This window comes from Temnothorax longispinosus, chromosome 3, assembly GCF_030848805.1.
Source record: "Temnothorax longispinosus isolate EJ_2023e chromosome 3, Tlon_JGU_v1, whole genome shotgun sequence".
Taxonomy (NCBI): Eukaryota; Metazoa; Arthropoda; class Insecta; order Hymenoptera; family Formicidae; genus Temnothorax; species Temnothorax longispinosus.
In genome coordinates this window covers 1,018,651-1,040,280 of record NC_092360.1, presented here as the reverse complement: position 1 = coordinate 1,040,280, position 21,630 = coordinate 1,018,651, and the positions used below count along the sequence as shown (strand labels likewise).

Genomic DNA, 21,630 nt, shown 5'->3' with positions numbered 1-21,630 from the left:
TACTTTACTTTTCACTTCGCATATATATATGCATGTGTGTAGACTTAACAGAACTTTAATTTGAGGATTACTTACAACAAAACAGAACAAATGTAATTGGCTAAGTGATTCATTTTGTTGATACAATTGTCTGTTCTTTTTAGCTGAACTTTTTGTTACCGTTTATCTCCCTTCTTTTTCTCTTCATGTTGGACAGTTTAAAAGAACAGAGATCTAATATATCTTAAAATCTTAAACTTCACAAGTAACTCATTTCATCTAGATTTCCTCAGACTTGAAAAATCTTGACGACACATAGGTTGTTACGTCAACGTAATAAAAACGGAGCGTCCGCGTCAATGAGATATCACCTTCACGCTTGGCAAGATTGAGAAAGGATAGAATTCGGGTGAGATTAGAAGGCGGCGACATTCGCAGGAAAGATTAATCGCGTCGTTCGTGTCGGAGGAGTTTGGAGAGCGTAAAATCTCTTAGATCAGTAGTGGCCAACCTTTCTCTAATGCACGCCATCCATATTTCAAACGTCATTTTCGCGTCGTGTTCCATCTAATGTCTTCTATAATATTATTACATTATTCAAAATTGTGAACTTGTTCGTTCTCGTTCGTAATTAGGTAATTAAACGCCATTAAAAGAGCATTTCGTTGTCATTAGAGGCACGTGTTGCCGGTTGGTCACCTGTACACTTCAGAATTTAGACGTATATCCCACTTAATTCAGCTTTACGTCAAGTCGAATTCCTACACGCGATTTTACCAGCGATCTCGACGAAGAAACGCATTAGCCCTTGCAGATCCTCACCATAGTCCACGATTGAAAATTCACGTCGCTTGATTGTGATTGAAAAAGACCTATTGTAGAAATAGACACAGTAACAAGATTCATAATTATTTTCCGCAATCCTCATCGCCGGTTATTCGCTACACGTCCGAGTCGCGCGGGAGCGAACGAACAACGAACTCCAAATGGCGGCAATACGTAACAGCTAGTCTTAATAGGTATTATTACGTGGAAAATCTGTTCCGGGCTGTCGTGCGTTTCAGGCAATCGCAGTCATCTATTTCGTTAAGCCCCTTTGACTCCCTGAAATGAATTTTACGAGATTATACGTTGCATCAGACCGCGTCTGATACGGCACATTATTGTGAACTACGTGCAAGTTTGTTCCGCCTTGATGTGGATAGTTACTTTCTTCTCTCCATTATCCCCGACCCAGGCGTAGCATCATTTACCTGGTCTGCAATGAATTCTGAATGAAGAACGTTTACCGTTTACGAGAGGAAAATTTGATAGCGTGCGAAGTGAATTTTTGTGTCGATTAACTACCGAATATAACACAAGGATACCCTTTTGAATATAATTAAATTCTCACATTTCGCATTATATCAAATTACACAATATTGTTGTTTTAATATGCATTAAAAGGACTCATCTTTTATTTTTATCGGATTACACGTGCCATAGAAACACATTAAGATGGCTCTAAGAAAGAAAAAGTTATCTCGAGTTTTCTTATCAACTCGATCCGCAATTTTCTAACCATATGTCTCGTTCGTCAGATCTGCGTAGCGTTTCTTGCGGATCACGCGATTCCTCGTTCCGCTTATCGTGGGATCTCTTATAAATAGAAGTCCGAGCGACCAAGAAGCGCGGAAGCGATAGCTCGCTGATCCTGCCCGCGCGAGTTTTACACTCGAATAATCCCGTGCATCTTATCGGATCATTACGGAGTGCAGGGATGTAGCCTCGGGCGGGGTATATTCCTGGACTGATTCCTCTATCCCGCCACGACAATGAATCCTGCGCTCCGTCCTCTCCTTGGGGCTTTCTTAATCATTGGGCGTCACGTCGTGCACCAAGTTCAACGATCCAGCACCGTTACTTTTCTCGAGAGCAAGGAGACTGTGCCGGTCGCGAGTTGGCGAGAATTTTTGGCTATTTTCGACTTCAAAGTCCCTCTTCTCGCGACCTCGCCCAGTCGCCTCCGACACTCCGGCTCGTCTGGCTAGCTTTAAATGCTTTATTTTCGCGAGCGAGTCTTACGAGTCGCGAGAGTTGAAACCGGTATACCAATCAGCAATTTTCGATGCTGCGGAGATACGAGGAAAATCTGATGACGCGTTTATCGCTGGACGCGTCATCAGACAGTCGACCGATTTTGTGCTTGCCTGAAAATTCAGTTAAAAATGTTAAATCAACGAAATGTTACTCATCGATAGACGAAGAGAATCGGGCAGTCTCACTTGGCACTAAATGCATATAATGACGGTATAGGGTATAGGTTTATGCCGATCGTTGCCTTTTTATTGGCAGAGACCGACACAAAGACCTTCTTGTGCGCTCACATGAAAGTCGAAATATAAAATCAACGATATACTAATTTCGATCTGCGGACTCTCTATGTCGTCGATCGTGCTAACTGTAACCAGAACTTGGGAATGACCGATTGATTGGATAGGGAACAGAGACGACTCTATCATCTCGACACTGGAAAGCACGTACACCGTACACGGCGCTGAAAAGCTCCACGATAGAAAACGCAAACTGCGGATCAGTCGTAACGGAATTTTTATCTCTTTGTCTTTCTCATTCCCTTTCCAACATTTTCATTACTCGTCTCTCTCAGATGAGAAAAGTTCGTCATTAACCTCCGGCGTAGCCATTGCTATTTGTCACGGTGACATCTGCCAAGGAAAAAGGTAGAAGTAAATTTTAAGAAGAAAAGAGAGATATAGAGAGAGAGATAGAGGATGATAGAAAGAGACGATGCGAATTTAATGATAGGTAATGGATAAATGAAAGAAAACTTGAAACATTTGTTAAGGAGACAAATAGGTAGAGGAAGACGAGTCTTTGTTTATTTTATTTGTACAAATAACAAATAAAATAAAACATAATAAAACATCTTATAAAATATAATAAATATATAAAACAATTGAAAATTGTAACAGTTTGAGTCTAATAATACCGAAAAATTAGAAGCAGACTTTGAAAATTGTATTATCTAATTTACACTTAATATTAGATTCGTGAAAAGATTTAATTTGATTTTGATAGTTGTTCCTCGACGTGATAAATGGCGTTTGCGAAACATCTTGTACATGAGAATTTCGAGTTTGTTCGCGTCTGTAAAAAAATCTCATCTAACCGGACGTGATGTCGCGACGAGTTTGGTTGCTTAGCGTCACTTTCGCGCGACGTCTGAATTTGTCTCGTTCCGCCGTTGACCGTGATAAAGCGCGATGTCTATTTAATAAATTGCGTCCCTGGCACGATACGCAGCGAACATAGTCCGTGGAGAGTGCGATATAACATTCACGACCGGACCGGGCCGGGGCCGGAACGCGATACACGCGAACGCTTCATTAATGCCGATCGAAAGTAAAGAAAATCAGTTAATAGTGATGCACTGATTGCCGGACGCTCCGCTGCCGCCTTTCACACTCAAGCGAATGACGAACCATAATCTGCTTTTTCAAATTGCATAGCTCGTTCGTTTTTTCGGTCGCAGAGTGACGAGAATGAAGTTTGTCGGTAAAAACGAAAGGGGTTTATACCATTACACTTTTACGATGAGAGTAACAAATGAAAAGGGTTCGATAATAACAGTCGATCGATCGTAATCAATAATTGTCAAGGTAGTTTCGAGAACGTTTAAATTGCATAAATGAGAGATATTTAGGCAATATTATATGTGGACTGGAGAGATAAATATAGAATCAAACCATTTATATAATTGTTATACAAAATATTTATTTTATCAATAATACACGGAGAGAATTTTCTCTTAAAATTTACCCTGAAATCATGGTAGTTGTGGGACAACATGTACCACCAAGAATTTTATGCGAGCTATATATTCTGATAATAATAATATCCACCATAATAAAAAATATATCTATTACATTAAAATATAAAATGTTTGATTAATTTTACTAAAATATATCTAGGAAATTTCAATAATTTTTCAAAATTTACCAATCTGCTTGGTAATTTTTATCACATTGTTTGTAAAATGTCTTTTGTATATTTTAAAAATTCCTTGGTTGCCAAGTTTTGTCCCAAGTTTGTAGTGAAATTAAGGATAAAATATAACAAAAAATTATCTCCGTGTACATTTTGCTGTTTTATGTTGTAATCCTAATTCGTGATCAAAGATACGATTATATTTATATCGATATACCTTTTTCCAAGACTAATGAAGATTTAAGAAACTTATTTTGTACATTAAAAATTTAATGATATTTGTTTTATGAATTAAAACAAGAAAAATAGACGATAAATTTATTTAAATTTTAATATACTTATGTATTTGTAAAATTGTTCTAACATATTATTAAGTTTATCTTCATCAAATTTGTCTATAAGGACAATACAATTATTAAAACTATTACTTACTCATCAAAACTTTTTTATACACTCTTCACATTAAAATAATCGATGTAATTAATATTTTTATATTATCACATTAATATTTTTAAGTGCCAACGGGACTTTATACTCTTAAATTGCCAACAGCTACATAAAACTAACTCAATATCCTCGATATCTCAAGAGGGAATGATGCATCTCTCGGAATATCCCGCGAGGGAGTTAAATTCATAGCAGTTTCGCTACACAGAGCGGGCGGAGAGTCCCGAGCCTCGGATCGTGATGCACCGATCCGCACCGCGATCTCGTCCGATCGTCGATGCTTTAGAATAGAAGGGTTGAGGTATAGGAAAGGAAAGGAAAGGAAAGGAAAAGAAAGGCGGACGCGCGGCGGCGCCCGGCGGTGGCGATTCCGTTTCGCAGACACGCCGCGTCGTAAGCCGGGAAAGCCGTAAACTGCCGTAAGCCGTCGACCGGCGGAATTGGCAGAGAGCATCCAGGGGAACATCAATAGTCAGCCTCGCGGGCCGTCAATCGGTCGTCGCACGTAATACACTCGCGCGCGCGAGACGCCGCCGCGCCGCGCCGGTTCTCGGCCGTTTCCGGCCGGGCTCGGCCGGCCCCGACCGCCAACATTGTCCCGCGTTGTCAGTCCGCGACGAGCTATCGCGACGGGCGTTCGTCGCGTGCGCGCGCGCGGGAATTCGTACGGATATTAGCGGGAAAATGTGTGTCGGTTTTCGAATGGTCATCGAGTCTGGGAAAAGCGAAGTGCGCGCCGCCGCTCCCCTTTTGAATGGGGAGAAACAACGGGGGGTGTTCGTCTTCTCTTTCGAATTGAGTGATTCGCGAGTTCGATCGTTTTGAGTTCGATTGTCTCGTGCACTTCCGGCACGGGGGCCGCTTCTTTTATGTACATCGGCACGATTGACTTCGAATCGGTGGAGAATGGTGGAGGTAAGCACGAGGGGTTGGACGAAGAATTGCGGGGGAGTTTGTGCTTTGTGAGATATTTTATCGCCGACTCGCCCGACTCTGGGGTCTGTCCTTTATAGCGGCACTAGTGTACACTCGTTGTACTGAAATAGATGATACTGAAATAGATATATGTTTGAAGTTTGGCGAAAACACGAGAAAGAAAGTTTTAGTGCGGTCCATGCGATAAAACAACAGGCCTTCTAATTCAAAGATCGATTGCGTTCATCCTTTGTCGCGTTTGTGGGAGCCTCCTGCGAAATAAGTAAACTTTAAAACGTTTCGACTACCGCCATTCGGTTTATATGTGCACCATATTCCACTTAAGTACGGCGCGATAAATAAATTTACGTGGACGGAAGCGTAACGTAAATCTGTCTTGTTGGAGCTTAAGCGTAATATAAATCTACCGCGTAAAAACGTCCCATAAAATGTAACGTAGGGGACGTGCTCCAATGTGGGGAGCAGCGGCGACGATATCGTTCCTATCGAAAACTCGCCGAATGTCGTCACGGGAAATTGGGATATATTTTATTTTTGAGGGAGGGCGGAATTTTCATTCAATCCGCACGAGATTAATGCAATTCGCGGGCCGGTATCCGACACGGGCAGTATGAAAGATTTGAAACTTGATATTTGCAACATCGGATAGAAGCGATACTTGAAGCATTTATTACAGAATTTACATATTTCGCGTATTCTGTTTTTTAAATATTATTGACAAAATGTAGAATGAATTAAAATCAATTAAAAGGTATAAAATGTATAAAATATGTATAGTAGTATTGGATTATCAAAGTGCAGTATTGCAAATTTGCAGTATCATCAGATAGAAGCAATACTTGAACCATTTATTACAGTATTTATATTCACCCTATTTCACGTATTCTGTTCTTTAAATATTGTTGAAAAAATATACAATGAATTAAAATGAATTAAAAGGTATAAAACGCATAAAACATTGAATATATATAAAAATATTATCGAAGATGCGCAGAATTGCAAATTTTTGGTACCAGATAGAAGCGATACTTGAATCATTTATTACAATATTTTTATTCATATATTTCGCGTATTCTGTTTAAAATATTGTTGAAAAAAATATAGAATAAAGTAAAATAAATTAAAAAGTGTAAAATGTATAAAATATGTATGGAAATATTATCTAAGATATTAAGGTTAACTTAAATAGTTAAAGACTCGCGACATTCTTCACCAGATTATTATAACTTGAGCCTTTGATCTTAATATTACAAGTTATGATTATTAAATTCATACATAACGTTATAAGCCTGGAAGCCTTGTAACATTGTTATAGCAATATTACGAGTTTATTGGTATTTATCGGAGTTTTACGACAGGCAAGGCTCCTGCTCCGAAAGGAGAGAATCCTTCGTGATGATCTTGGCGAGCATTTCGACGTGAGATTTGATTCGCGAGTTGCAAAACGTGACGGCATGCCTCCGCGCGCACGGACTCGAGAGTCGAGAGCCCTCGAGCAGCCGAAGTTTCTTTCAGGCACATTCATCTCGATCGCGCGACAGCGCAACGGAAACAGGGGGAGGCAAGGGACAGCGGCGAAAAAGTCGACGGGGATATTCGGAGGTCGTTGTCGAAGGGCGCTTCTCGTATGCTTCCATACCTACTTGCTTCGAAATACGGGATCGATAATAAACGGTCCGCGGAAACGCGACTCGGCTCGCCTTTACGCCTCTACGATAAATGGTTTCGCCGAGGTGCGTATCGAGTTTCGCCGATCGAATCGAGGTCGCCGACGACTTGTTCCTAAGTCGCGAACGAGGCTTCTAGGACTCGGGCGCGAGAAGACTAGGACGGGATTATTCCGATCGTGACTTTTGATTTAATTACCGATTGGATAACTAATTGATACCGGCTTTAATCTACAGAATAATTCGAACAATCTAATTTCACGTAACTGCGTCGTGATCGAAATTTTAAAATTATACTATCCGACTATCGCCATACGGTCTTCATTCATATGAAAGGTCCAGAACAAGAATGAGTCTGTCATTTGTAAGGTCTGCTTTGTAGATGCGTCTGCATATTTAAAAAAGATTTAAAAAATCGTCAATGTATTGTAGTATACTTTTTATTTCGAATGTAACATATGTTTATACATATATGCTCGTTGTATGCATTATTGTACAGGCTTTATAATGCAGGTAACTGTATATTGGCCATAAGTGTGAAGTGTGAAGAGTGTCGTCTCATCTCTCTCGTTGACTTATTATACCCATTCAATTCTCATATTGGTGGATATAACATCCGTTAGGAATCTGAAGATGTTGGTAAAGGACGGTACAGAGACGCGCGAAGTCGGATTGTGCGTACAAAACGGTTAATCGAGAAATGATTTGCTGTCTGGCCGTTAGCTGACTGAATTTTTCTTCTTTCTTTGTGATACGTAAGGAGATTATTTAGAAGGAGGCAACACAAGCTAGGCTGCGTTATCTCGGAATTAGCTACCCGGACGGACTGTTAGTGGTGAACGCTGCAACTCTGTCTATACGTTTCCGGTACCCAGTAATGAATTCTAAACTCTTGGGCCATGTTGCAGCAGCAGTTTGAGTTAACTAATTCCAACTTGGCAATCCGCAACACTTCGTTTGATTGTATTCTCATGCACATAGAGAAAGCGGATTTAATTAAGTAAAATTGTTAATTGAAAAGATGATTAATTCCTGACCTTTCCTATCTGCTTGATTTTTTAAAGTTTTATTAATTTGAATTTATTCTCAATATTTGCAAACAATGTTTAGTAATATTTTAACATTTAAAATTTGATTATGAATTTAATCATATTTACATTGATTGATAATTGTTTGGTGGTTACATTTCTCTGTTATTACTACATAATCTTTACGCATTTGTGAAATGCAATACAATGTGAAAATCTCGTCAATGTAACACCATAATCGCTGCCTACCCCACCACGTGCGTTTTACAAGTGAATGAAGGGCACTTTCGCTTCATTAATAATCCCTAATGATGCGCGCTAATAATGCGAACAAGGGTATCTTCTTTTCATCATGAACAAGTGTTTACACGCGAACTTCGACGCATTTTTGCTCGCTCGAGCATAAACGGGACGAAAAGCTATTTGCGCAGCAAATAGCTTTTGTAAAATTTTGCATGATTAAATATAAATAGTAAATAGCTGATCGGCCGGTAGATAACTAAAACGCATGGACCATCACCGCTTTGCCTTATATTCGTGCTACGCCTGTTTGCCGATCGTTTCCAGATTTGAAATTCTAGCCGCGTCGCGGTGAACGTCTCGCGAAAGTCCGACGCGACGCTATTATCCTCGGGGAAGAAAATTGCGAGCGCTTGAAGCTTCTGCCGCACGAATGGCAGAATTTTTTCGAGCCCTCACCGACTCCATGCTGTGGAGTTAATTGCGTTGTTTTGCACCGGAGTATTTTGTGATATTATGCTACTAAATCGCTCTCACTATTCCGTGGCCAATTTTTTCAAAGGGTTCGTGATATTTTCGATCTTTTACAATGATTACTTTTAGCACGTATGTTTTGCGCAATAATGCTATTTATGAAAAAAAAGTAATAAGTTTTGATGGAAGTAATTTTACATCTAGACACAGTATGTTATACATAAAAATTTCAAACAAAAAAAGATATTAATCTTTGAACCGTTATGAATATTGACATTCGAGATTGCAGATAAACTGAAATTAGAAATTCAGATTTTGCATCGTTTATTTCAGCGGCGTGATAAAACTTGAATGGGAATTATACGGCTGTTAGGTTACGATACGCTTTCCAGAGGCTTTGACGATAACTGAATGAATAAACTCTTTCTCTGTCCTTGCAAATCCGCCGTGTTTTATCGTCATCTAGCAGGACTTTTACTGTTAGATAGACATCGACTTAACTTGCGTTTCACTCCTTCAAGAAACATCACGCGATATCGTGTGCCGGTTTTTATAAAGCAAAAGCTGTTATTAAGCTTCGGAATTTTTGAATTAGATGTTTGTAGTTGCAATTTTGTTACTTATTTTGTATAAATTAGCATATTTTCTTTCAAAACATGACACGATGAATGTAACAATCAGCAATTTTGATATAATTATAGGGTCACGTTTAGTAAAAAGTAAAATTCTTTTTTTTTTTTAATTTACATTTTTCACAATGTGTGTTTAATATTTTGCAAACTTAACATTGTTGATATTTTTTATTTATTTTCAGTAATAACTTAATAATAAGATTCTTCACATATAACTTTTATCCAGTCAATTTTTTTTATGTTTAGATAACAATTTTATACATAAAATAAAATTATGTTGCCGATTGTTTTCCAATATTATGTTATGTTTTCCAATATATATTACGGGGACGACAAAATCTGAAAAGAAAATGTAATTCCATTATTACATTTGGGATATCTGGCTAGATCGTCACTGCAAAGAAACGAAACAATGATTTTACGACCGTGAAAAAAAGTTCAATTGCCCACCGTGGGTTCTCAAGGTAAGATGGATCGTAATAAGCCCTTGAACCTCCGGGCACGAGTCGGACTTTAAGATCGATGTCGCAAGAAACTTGTAGGTCTTTGCCCCGGAGATTGTTAAGGTTTTATTTGGTGTACTCTAGTATTGCTTATTAGGAACAACAATTTCATAGAATTTTTCATGCAATTTCACGATAACTGTATACAATATACATATAATGTTACAATATATATATATAATGCTGAAAAATAGGAGAACCTTTGCAGTTACTAAAAAATTTAAGATTTCTTAGCACTATGTACTTTTCTTTCTTTAGAAAATAATGAAAATTTCTCTTGCTTATACCTTGACTTTTTTTTACACCGTGTTTTTTATGAGCATAAAACACATAAAAGTACATTTCAACGTGTCGATGTTGCTTCTTTTAACTCTTTTAATATGCTACTCAGCTGGTTGTATTATGTGTGATGTTTTTTCTTTTTCTTTTTATAGTCATTTTTGTTCATTTAAAATACTATGTAAAATTGTACACATTGTTGCGTGTGTCATACATAAAGTCACAGAATAGCCTGTATTCGGTGTATACGCGAGCGTATCGCGAGAGACGTCACAGACGTTTTAAAATATGTTCCACGAAATCTACACATGTGCTTCACGTAGAATACGAGTCATCGTGAGTTCCGCTGAACGAAGAGAAGGTCAGCTCCGTTTCTTACCTTTCGCTTGATTGAGCGCGAACGGAATGGTCCGCGCGCCGGAGTAGAACGCCCGGGGTCTCTGCAAACTTCTCCTTTGACTGTATAATGTTACCCCTGCGCTTCCGTTTGATCTACAATCGGAGTTACTAAGTTCCCGGTAAAGTCCCGGAGCGGTCGCGTGAATAGGAACCGCATTGCAGTGTCATCGTCGTTCGCATCGTGGAACTTGGGAGATACCTAAGTTTGCGCTGTGTCGCGTAGCGCGAACCACCGATTGTGCTCTTTCGATCGTCAGAGGACAAATTACTCGGTCGTTACTCGTTGTCGCTTTTGATCAATCTAACGTTCGGTAAGAAACATTGAGCGTAGTTTCGACGAGCGTGTTCAAGTTTTCACGACAAATTACAGAGATTTGGATGTTCCTGATTACGGTCCTTGCGCTTGCAATTATTCCCGTTCGTCGTCGAACATCGAAAGTCGATTGTTGTCTCAACATATAGAGAAGTCCTAGGTCAGTTATTCATTCGGATGCATTATAGTTTCTAATTGTTCAACATAAAGCTAGCTTTTTATAATGTCATATTATTCTTTCTTACAGAATATGTGATATTATGTTTTATATTGTTTGCTTCACAAATCTTTTGTCGTTCTCACAGAAAATCTTACTAATACTTTTTATTAAGGCGTATTATTACTTGTCTTGAATTAAAGATGTTTTCTTTATAGTTTAGAGAAAAATAAACTCCATATATTTGATATTTATATTTTTATTATCTTTTTTATATTTACATATTTGTGTGTAATAAAGAGTTTTTCATCGATTAATTTAAGGAATTGTATAATCTAATATCTAATAATCTTATGAGAGTCTCATCATGCGATTTTGTCAATTTCCTATTTCGAGGAATCATACGAGCGATATCTAAGCAACAAATTGCACGGCATCCTCGGCATCTGACAAATCTTCTTCACATTCCTGATTTAAGAAAGCACTCCGTTGAATTCGCCAGGAGGCGGCTTTCCTCTCAGCTGATTCGATCTCGCCTGCTCGTTTCTCTCCTTTCCTTCTTGCACCTCGACTTCTGTCTCTTCTTCGTTCACTGTGCACAACATAACATCAGGGCTGTTACACGTATTCTCCTTGGGGCACAGGCCGCATAACCGACTTACATTCAGACGCATAACGCATTTTGTAGAAGGGCGCTCTTGCGAATTTAAATTAGCATTACTTATCTACGCAGTGGCGCGGGCGGTGTGCATGAGTGAACCCAAAGTCGCGTTGCGAACTTATTATTACGCGTCTAAGACACTTCGCTTTCCTTTCCCGCGTATGTTTAATTAACCATGTTGGTTAACCGTTGAAAATTTTCACGCGGCGCAGATTTCTATGTACATATACACCACGTGTAACATTCGAAATGTTAACAATTTGGATAATCATAGAAATATGTAGCAATTGGGAATTAACAGTGAAAATAATAATGTAATTATGTTATCCTATTGTGATTACACAAATAAGTATAATTTCGAATGCTGATGCAGCATTCATTGATGCTCTCATCCCACGCTACAATTGCGTGAGTCATTTTAATTACTTCTAAATGATACGAACGATTCTTCTGCAGACGAGACTAGATTTTTGAAGACCGCTGTGTAGATCCGAAGATCATCACAGCTCCAACAATCAAGGTCTTCCATCAACTCTCAAGGATTTAATTCCATCCGCCATTCGTCGGATACCACGGGCATCATTAGCGAGCACGGTAACGCCACGGTCGCGCGTACGTAATTAATAACGCGTGTCTCGACGCGCGTCCGTTCGCTCAATTATCCGTAAAGTTTGAGGCAATTATGCCGGAGCTCGCTATCCGGCGGCGGCGGCGGCGGCAAAAATGGCGGGAATGCTTGAGATCCCCTCGTGCCCGTGGTGGCGTTACGCACTGCCTCCTGCGGTCGATCGGTCGGCCGGCGGTCGTTATCGGTATCGCTGCACCTGGTATCCTTGTTCTCGCCGCGCGCGGATTCCCAGGAGCCGTCCCGCCGTTCGATGTTTACGAGGGGATCGTGGCTGTCGTAAGTAGGCACTTCGCTTCTGCCTCCCCCCGTCCCCCCAGCTGCCTCCTCCCTCCTCACATCCTCCCGCTCCTTTTCCTCTTTCTCCTCTTCCTCGTCGATTCTTCTCTCTTCGGCTTTCGCCGTGAATAGGCAACTGTAAGCAACTGTAAGGTTCTCATAGCAGCCGGAACCACGCGATCCAGATGCTCTCGCCCGATGGCCCGAGATCGCTCTCGTGCACCAGCGGACCTTCGTGGCCGCCTTCTCTTCCATGACCTCTGCGAAATGTCAAGGTTCGCCTGGCTCTCGCAGTTAAGTCCGGAGGACACATCAATAGCCACGGATGTATCCTAGCGGCATCCTTTCTCCGTCGCGGCTTTACGAGCCGGCCTTTTTTACGACACGGGTCGCGCCCAGCCGATTCGGCCGCAATGCAACGGCTCGTCGATGCACCTGCGACCGATGGTAACGTTCTTGTGGAAGGTATATCGGATACCAATGTATGTTGGTCTTTTTTAAATTAAGAAGATAAAAGGAGTGAACAAAGGAAATTATGAAAGAAAAATTATGCAATTAGGAAATATCGAGAAAAAGTCAAGAAAATATGAAAAATTTCTAGATTTTTATATGACGAATGTAAATAAGATTTATTAAATTTTGATTACGTTATGTTCATAAAAAGGTTCATAGAAGGCGAATAATAAAATTATTTTTTGTTCAAGTTTATGAATAAATTATAATATATAAACTGGAGGTAAATTATCACTTTGCTATAACTGCGTTTTCAATAGACTTCGCTATTTCTTTTAAGCAACATTCTCCGTAATGAGATAATTCGAAGATGTAGCACATTTGAAATTATAGAGAGCTATATTCGATCCTGGATCGTTTATTCACACACGATTATATAACGGATCAAGGAGATACGATAATGATCGCCGTCTGACGTTTTGAAGAGATGTTAATGCGAGTTACGAGCGATGATCGTCGATCCCGCACGTGTAGAACATTTCGAACGAGGGAATATTTCGACAGGCTCCCATTGTTAATTTCGCAATAGTGAGCCGCTGAAGAGGCAAACTGATAGGAGATCGTTAGGTCAGAATGTGTTAATCACGTCAGAGACGTGAGAGAAAATCTTAGGTCGCTATTTTCCGCGGCGATTTCTACGCGGTATTTCAGCCGCAACAATTTACGGGAAAATCGCCTATAATTGAAGCCTTGAAAGCCGAAGACAAATCTACTATCGCATGCACGTTAACGTTCTCATATGCGCAACGCGTTTCTTGATGCGATAGCATCCGTCTTTCTCACTGTTCATATATATATTTCGCGTTTAATGAATATAATGATACGAGGGAAAAATACGATGAAATGTTTCATTTCCCCACGATTAATTAAGTTAAGTTGTACGCAAGGATATTTCTCTCGACCATAATTTCCCTGCTTTTCGACTACGCCCTCGCGAAAAATCTCGTGCGATCCGGTAATTTTTCTCTTTCTGTCGTACCCTTCTCTTTTTCGTCCTCGCGCGGGTTACGGAACAAGAGGGAGGAAAAGGTAAGAGGGCAACGAATTCTACGTCGTAGTCACGAAACGCGATTACACGTTCGCCCGCCAACTTCGAACTCTGGATGCGAACGACCTCTCGGCCGGTCGCTTTCCTTTTCCTCTTCTCTTCCCTTCTTTCTCACTCGCTCGCTTTTTCTCTGTCGTCTTCCTCTCCTACCTCGCCGTCTTTGCTCTTCGTGCACGCGCGCGTTCGCTCGCCCGGTATACCCTCGCGCGCGAAACCAGTTCACGCGCCGTGATCTTCGGCGCGATCGCCGCTGAACGAAACGTGATCTTGATCTCCGCCACACGCATGCACACACGCAATAAATTTGGGCGCGATCGGCGCACGCACGTCTGCGGAAACGCGCCGGTTGTTCCCGCATTCCCGCAAATTGCCGCGGACGATCGATAATCGACCGCGATCGGAGAATGCTCGGGGCTGATTGCGCCGATTGCGAACGACCAAATTCGATCTGATCTGAAAATAGACAACAAGCACTTCTCTCTCTTCTCCTTCATTTTTTGCGTCGTAGCCATACTGGTACTATATTTACGACCTTTACGACACATATAACTGTCAGATAAATCACACAATTATTAATAGATAAACAAGCAAAAGATTTGATTGCATGATATGATATGTTTGAATATGAAACTTACTACAAGTATTTTCAATTTTTAGATTGAACATTTCTTCACTGATCTATTTTAATTATCAAATATTTCTGATAAACTAATTCTTTATTAATGACTTTTTTTAACCGATTTAGAATTGGACTATTATGTGCTACATAATTTTGCGAACGTTATGAGAATAAATTAATTTTTTCATGACATAAACAGAGAATTTATGAATTTATGAATGTCATAAATATAGTGTTCTATGTTGCTAAATATTTCGAATTTTTGCGTCTTAGAAACAATTGTTAAATGAAAAGCACACTTTTTAAAGAAACAAACTGATTTTAAACAAAGATTTTATCTGTAAAAAGAGAGATTAAAGGAGTAATATATTTCATTCTCACTGAATTTCTACGTGACGTAAGAATTTAATGATCTCACGAAACATCCTGGTTATCACGAACACTGTGAAAACAGGTCAATGGCATTATATGAGAACGATTCGTAGACTGGATCGGGCGTCCTTCGTACGTATGACTAACGATTGCGTATTAGATATTTGTCGGATATAAATATGTCGGTATTTGGCCAGTTGGTATGCGAATCTTTTATGTCAGTATCGTTAACATTTTCTTCTTTTTTTTTCGCGAAACTGGTTTTTTCGCTTTTATCTGCGAGTCCCTCGGGAAGTTGCGTCGCGTAAATACGTGTAAATAATTTATCGCTTATACTGAAGAGATAGTGGAACGCCAGTGTCATAATTCATATCTGGCTCGCGCGCGAGAACCGCGAGATAATTAATGTCTCATTTCTGCTTAACCCTTTCGCTCTCAGCCTATATTTCCACTGTTTCGCACAAAACGTTTGCACATGCACGGTTCGACATTGTTGAGAAAGAACTTTACGCGCATAACAAAAATTATATTTATAATACACCGAACATAATTGTGAATCTGATAAAATTAATGATCTAAAAATTAATAAAATTTAATAAACATTTATACGAAGTGAGAAATACATTAAAAAATAACAGATCTATGAGCGTACAAACAACAGTATTCTGATCTCTTGTTCCTACATATGCCTCGTGATCAGTGAGTGGCAGTGAGAAAGTGAGTTCCTTCTTCGCGCTCTTGAACTTGAAAGATTCGTAATGACAGGTTGGCACGGGCTGGCCGCTTGCCCGAGAAAGCGAGCGTCGCGTTGTCGAGAGAACGCGCGACGGCCCCGCTTTCCTTCTCGCGCGTGTCGCCTCACGCGCGTTTGACACGGTAGACTCCTTACGAAGAACTTTGTCATGCTCAATGAATTCATACAAGTAAACCAGATCGAAGATTATATAGGCTCGTGCCTGCCTGTCACTTTTAATTAATTGCTACACGTGTCGACATCTCAATTCTGTGTCACGTATGTTGGAGCAATTATCGTTTAACAGAATACCTTTTTTATTTATACTTTTCAGCTATTTCTATCATATCGATAAAAAATTGCCAGTATAATTTTAAATTTATTTTTAGATTAGTAAAATAGATTTATAATACTTCTCTTGCAAAAATTTTTTTTTTCATTTAATTGTTATTCTGTCACGAATTTAAAATAAATCTTTAATAAAAACATATTTTATCTTGTAGAATTTAAAATTGTAAAATTTTTATAATTTTATAATTATAAGAAAACTTTTTTTTTCGATAATATATTTTCTGAGAAATTATATTTTTCGTATAAAAAAACATTCTCGAAAAATACGCTTGCTAATTAATGCATTTGGACGTAACAAAGGAAAGTTATTGAAACTATTTATAGGAGTATTTCTAATTGTAAGATTAGTTTTTAAATATTTTTTTAAGATCATTCTTGAAAATGATCTTGGCTTTTAGTAGTAATATTGAACTGTGAAAAATATGAAAATAATTGGTGTTATAGAAAAAAGTCAGTTATTAATTTCACACTTATTTATGCATTATGATAATCGTACATTAAACGCGTCACGTGAATAGTTCAGAGCCGTAGATTGAAATCGATTAATTTCCGGTTCCTGTTCCGTCTTTTTACTTTCAGTCGGCAAGTAATTAAAAGCTAAGCCTAATTAGGATGGTAGAACGCGTGACTTATGGAAAAAATCGGCAGCGCGCGTCGGTGGGAGTTATTATGACGGTTATTAGCCTGGCGTGGGGCTAATTTATGAAAGCCATTAAAAACGAACGCTTGATTAAAACTCACACTGATACTTATGTTTTTCGTTCAGAAAGAATCGCCGTATATGTACTTCGCATTGCGCAAATGTATAAAATATCCTTCGGGCTTCGAAAAAAGTCCATTTAATTCTAAATGGTATATAGGACGCGGATTAGCGCAGTGAAAGGATGAATGCAGCGCGAGGAGCTAATTTAATCAACATGGATATGTTTCTCTTTTCTTGTGTTCTCTCTTTCTGGAGAAATGTTTCTCGGTCAAACATATAGAATCTTACCTTCGTCGCATCTGAATCTTAATAATAGAATTTTCAATAAGATTGAACTTTTTACATAAAATATTTTGGACTTACATTTTTTTTTAAAGTTTATTAAATCTTTCATAAAAAGGAAAAAAATTAGATTCAGTGGAGTAGAATCTATTATATCTTATATAGTATATATATATATATATATATATATATATATATATATATATATATATGTATATATATATATTTGTATATAATTGATTGGATGGAGAATCTATCATTATGATTTCATGCGAGGAACGTAGGACACTCTGTATATCTCACATCGCACAACGGACGAAGGAACATTATTTCCAACACGCGAAAGATCCAACCGATTCTTCTCAGATGAACGAACGCGAGTTACCGTGAAATGAAAAGGTGAGACTCGCAGTGCGAAGAGGTGTACGAGGACGCGGGTTTCACGCCGAAGGGGCGAAGAATCCGTGGAAGAATTGATGCTGCACGAGAGATATATTTCCGTGAGAAAAGTTCGGTGCTCCACCGAGCGCATGTCTTATTAAGCGGGCAACGCGAGCGGAGAGGAGGACTTTGCGGTTTTCGCGCGAGAGAGTATTCAACCGAAAATGGCATTGACGCCCCGATGCCGCGGAGGCGGCGGCGGCGGCGGCGGCGGCGGCGAGAACCTTTCCGAGGAGTTGGCGACCGAGGATGAGGGGACCAACGGGAGCAATTTCGAGCCCCTGAGCGATTCCTGCGGCGAGAGCGATATGGAGGGCCTCGACCTCTCTCTCTTCGAGCCACAGGTCGACGCCGCTTCCTGGTGCGACAGCCGCATCCATGCTGGAACTCTTCACATTTTGGTCCATTACTGCGGTAAGCTGTGCCTCTCTGCACGATATATATATTATATATATGTACATACAATATATATATATATGTATATATATATAATATATAATATATCTATTATAGATATATATCTCCCTCTTCGCTTTCCTTTAGAAATCTACCGATAGACAGGTCTAGAGCGATTACGATTCTCGGACGATGCGTAAAGATTTCTAGCCATTTCCTTCTGGCTCTGTTGCGAGCCGACTCTCTGTTTACTCGGAGCTTTATATAGAGATCGATTGCCACGATTTATACTTTATTGTATTTATTATTAGTTTATGCTTTTTGTTTTGTTTTCTAAAACGAGAACATTATATATTTTATTCAGAAGACAATAATTATTCTCCCTTTCTGCCCTTTCTCTTTCGTGATTCTAAAGTATTTTACCTCATGCGATGAGATCGAATAATTCTTAAATTATATCTGCGAATGTTTTTCTTCGGATCAGGATCAGTAACTTGTGGCAGGATTCAGAGATCGGGCGCTAAAAACGAAAGGGACAGATGCAGAAACGTCGCGCATTATTTATACATTCGTTCCGGCTGAAGTAACAAATGTGCGCGATCTTTTAGGATTACGTCGTTTATACTCGGCAGCGCCTTGCCGTGAACTCGTACACATGTCGCCGTGTGTTCGTGCAGGACGAGGATACAACCGTCATTTAAACGAGTACCCATCCTGTTTCTTTCTTTCTTTCTCTTTCTCTTTCTCTTCCTTTTAATCTCCAGATATGGTATTAAAGCCATATCCTGGCGCCACCCTGAGTAGCTTGCGACATGATTCTACGTTCGACTAACACGTGGCGTGTGCGAGGAGAGAGCGATGCACTTGCGCCATTATTCCATGGCCATAGGCCAATTGCCAATTGCTATTTCCTTCGGATAATTGCTATTAACATACAATACGACCCGCACAGCGCACGCGTCGGAAGGGATATCCTCGCTCGTGATTTACCGTCGTAAATTCATCCTCGTGGCCAAGATTAAAAGCGAATCTACACCGTTCACTTTCCACGATTATTTCGGACAATGTGAAAAAGAATAAATTAATTTTTACGGCTTCCTCAAAGATAGTCATCTGTTTTGCTTAAAAGGATTTTTTTGCGCCTTAAATTTGCAGTGTAGAGTAATTTACAAATCAAATTACTTCCGTATGTCAGTAACACGAAAACCAATTTTATTAGTATTTATTATAACGAAGTTTTTATTTCGATTTTTTTATGACAAATTATGGAAATCCGTGGAACTACGCGGAGCTCGGCCGAGCAATCCACTTCTGACGGTGCGTTCAAATAAGAGCTCGTTCTCCCAGCGCATTTATTTCGCATTGCGTGGAGAATGAACCGTATAAATTCGCCTTTACCACGCAATTGCGCGCGTGGGTGCAGACCGCGAAATGAAACGGCCGTCGAGCTTTTCTGAGGATTCGCTTGGTAGGAGACGCCACCTTGATGTTGGATATGCATCTTGACGCCACGTCCAGGAGGTAATTGGGTAATTTAATCAAGGCAGGTCGCAGTGAATCGGATAACGTATACGCTATACGAGCTTATTAAGCCAATAGTATTAACTCGTTCACGCGAAAAGACAGTCGAGTTTCATCGTCTTTTTATTGTGTTCCTCGGTAAAACCGTGAGACAAATTTTACACGGCTGTCCACAATTTTCAAACGTTTGCGAAAGTACGGTAGTAAAGATACATATGAGTAGCTTACAGAGTTACTTCGTGTTTTCTTAGCAATTTCTCTCGAAGAGATTATCATTTATCGTAATCAATTTTTATCTCTTTTAATTAATATTTTGACAACAGAATTTTTTTAAATTATTACTAATTTTTATTACATTAAAATTACAATATAATGAAATACAGTTTTGTCACAAAATAATAATAAAGTACAACTTGCTATAGTTGTACCGCTAATGAAAATGACCTCGTTTAATACGAAATAAATTTTATGCCGCCCACTTGCTATTATCTGTGTTTTAACGTGGATATAACTCTTTTTACTTTTCGCGTGGGTGAGGACGACAGAATTAAACGCCCGTCAAGATTTTCTCCGGATTTTCTCGGTAAAGAATTTACCTTGATGAGCGCTAGATACGCATCCCAATACCACGTCGTAGAAATAATTGGGTAATTTAATCGGGTAGGATAAGCGTATGTCGTGGCATCTATATGCATCTACACGTATATAGATGATATTATTAACTTATTATTATCTACGTGGAAAGACCGTGTTTCACGACCTTTATCAGCCGACATACTTTGTGTACAATAGAGTACAATTTTTTATTTTTATATATGTTTACAGCTTACGCAATTTAAATTTCTTCAAAGAAACAGAGAGAGAGAGAGAGAGAGAGAGAGAGAGAGAGAGCTCTACAATATTTAAATGTATATTAAAATTATTATTCTCTTCTGCTTGTGGTTGGCATTGCAAGATTTGCTATTTATATAAATAATAAGCTTTCTGGGGCAACGTTATATATATGCTGATAATAGCTAATCGACCTTGTAATACATAATTCCATCGTCGTTGTTAGATTTTTATAGATGTATACTGCAGATTCACTACAAGATAGAATTTGATAACAGTAACGTAATCCTGACATTTCGATATTTATAATTCTTTAGCCGCTGTTACCTCGATTTTCCGTCCGGTATATATATATATATATATATATATATATATATATATATATATGCACGTGTTCAGTCAGGTGTATAACGCATTTCATTCGCCGCGTACGCGAATGCTTTTCACTCGGATTAGACGGCTGCCGACCGCTGGGTGAAACCGCCTGTCAAGATTTTCTGGGGATTTTGCCGAGTTGGGAATTTTACTATGGCGCGTCCCAGATGACACGCACCTTGACGTCATGTCATAAAGATAATTGGGTGCATAGCATTATTAACTGATATGTCGGATGAACGCGCCTGTCGCGCGTCAACATGAATGGGTGCTAAATGTTAACCCGCAGTTCGTGGAATCTATACGGAAGCTAGAGATGAAAATAAGCACGTGCATCCGCATAGACTGCATAGAGTACATATCGCATATGTCTCCTCCTATTCGTATACAAAAGGTTTAAATAAAAGATAAAGTCTGCGAATTTCCAGTTTTGAATTTTTAAAAATTAATTTATCAAATTAATTTATCGTGATGAAATCAAGATATCATACCTTCAATAAAGAAAAAAAGTCGCGATTACTGAGAATCACTTTCTCAGAAATTACAGTTTAAAAAAGAAGAAGAGAAACATTATCATCTCTATCTCCGAAGTGTATAGTGGAGTGTGTAGCGGATATCTTCTCGCGTTACACTATCCAATCCATCACACTTTACAGATGATCCACAAGCAAGGAGCGACGCCGCCATTCTTTCCGGCGTGCGTAAATTGCTGATTATTAATCTAACGACGCGCTATCTTTTCCCCGAGAGCGTAGTCCGCGATATGCGTGTTCACCGTACTTAAACAGAAAATCGTCGCTCTGGGCGGCGTGGCGTGGCGTTGGTACAGACGCAACGTA

General features: G+C 39.3%; 1 protein-coding gene across 6 annotated transcripts in view; it reads left to right on the top strand.

Moving 5' to 3' along the window:
* Positions 1 to 21,630, top strand: part of Raskol (Ras GTPase-activating protein raskol) — a 313,196-nt gene that overhangs the window by 106,317 nt on the left and 185,249 nt on the right. For 3 of the 6 annotated variants that reach the window (XM_071772410.1, XM_071772411.1, XM_071772409.1), the window contains exons 1-2: positions 5,035 to 5,328; positions 17,594 to 18,082. The exons of 2 other annotated variants lie outside the window; for them this stretch is intronic. In XM_071772410.1, the coding sequence (XP_071628511.1) occupies positions 17,833 to 18,082 (250 nt within the window). In that variant the 5' untranslated portion in view covers positions 5,035 to 5,328; positions 17,594 to 17,832. Of the gene's footprint in view, positions 1 to 5,034; positions 5,329 to 17,593; positions 18,083 to 21,630 lie in introns of those variants that run through there. One more of the 6 variants, XM_071772413.1, reaches the window with a different exon arrangement.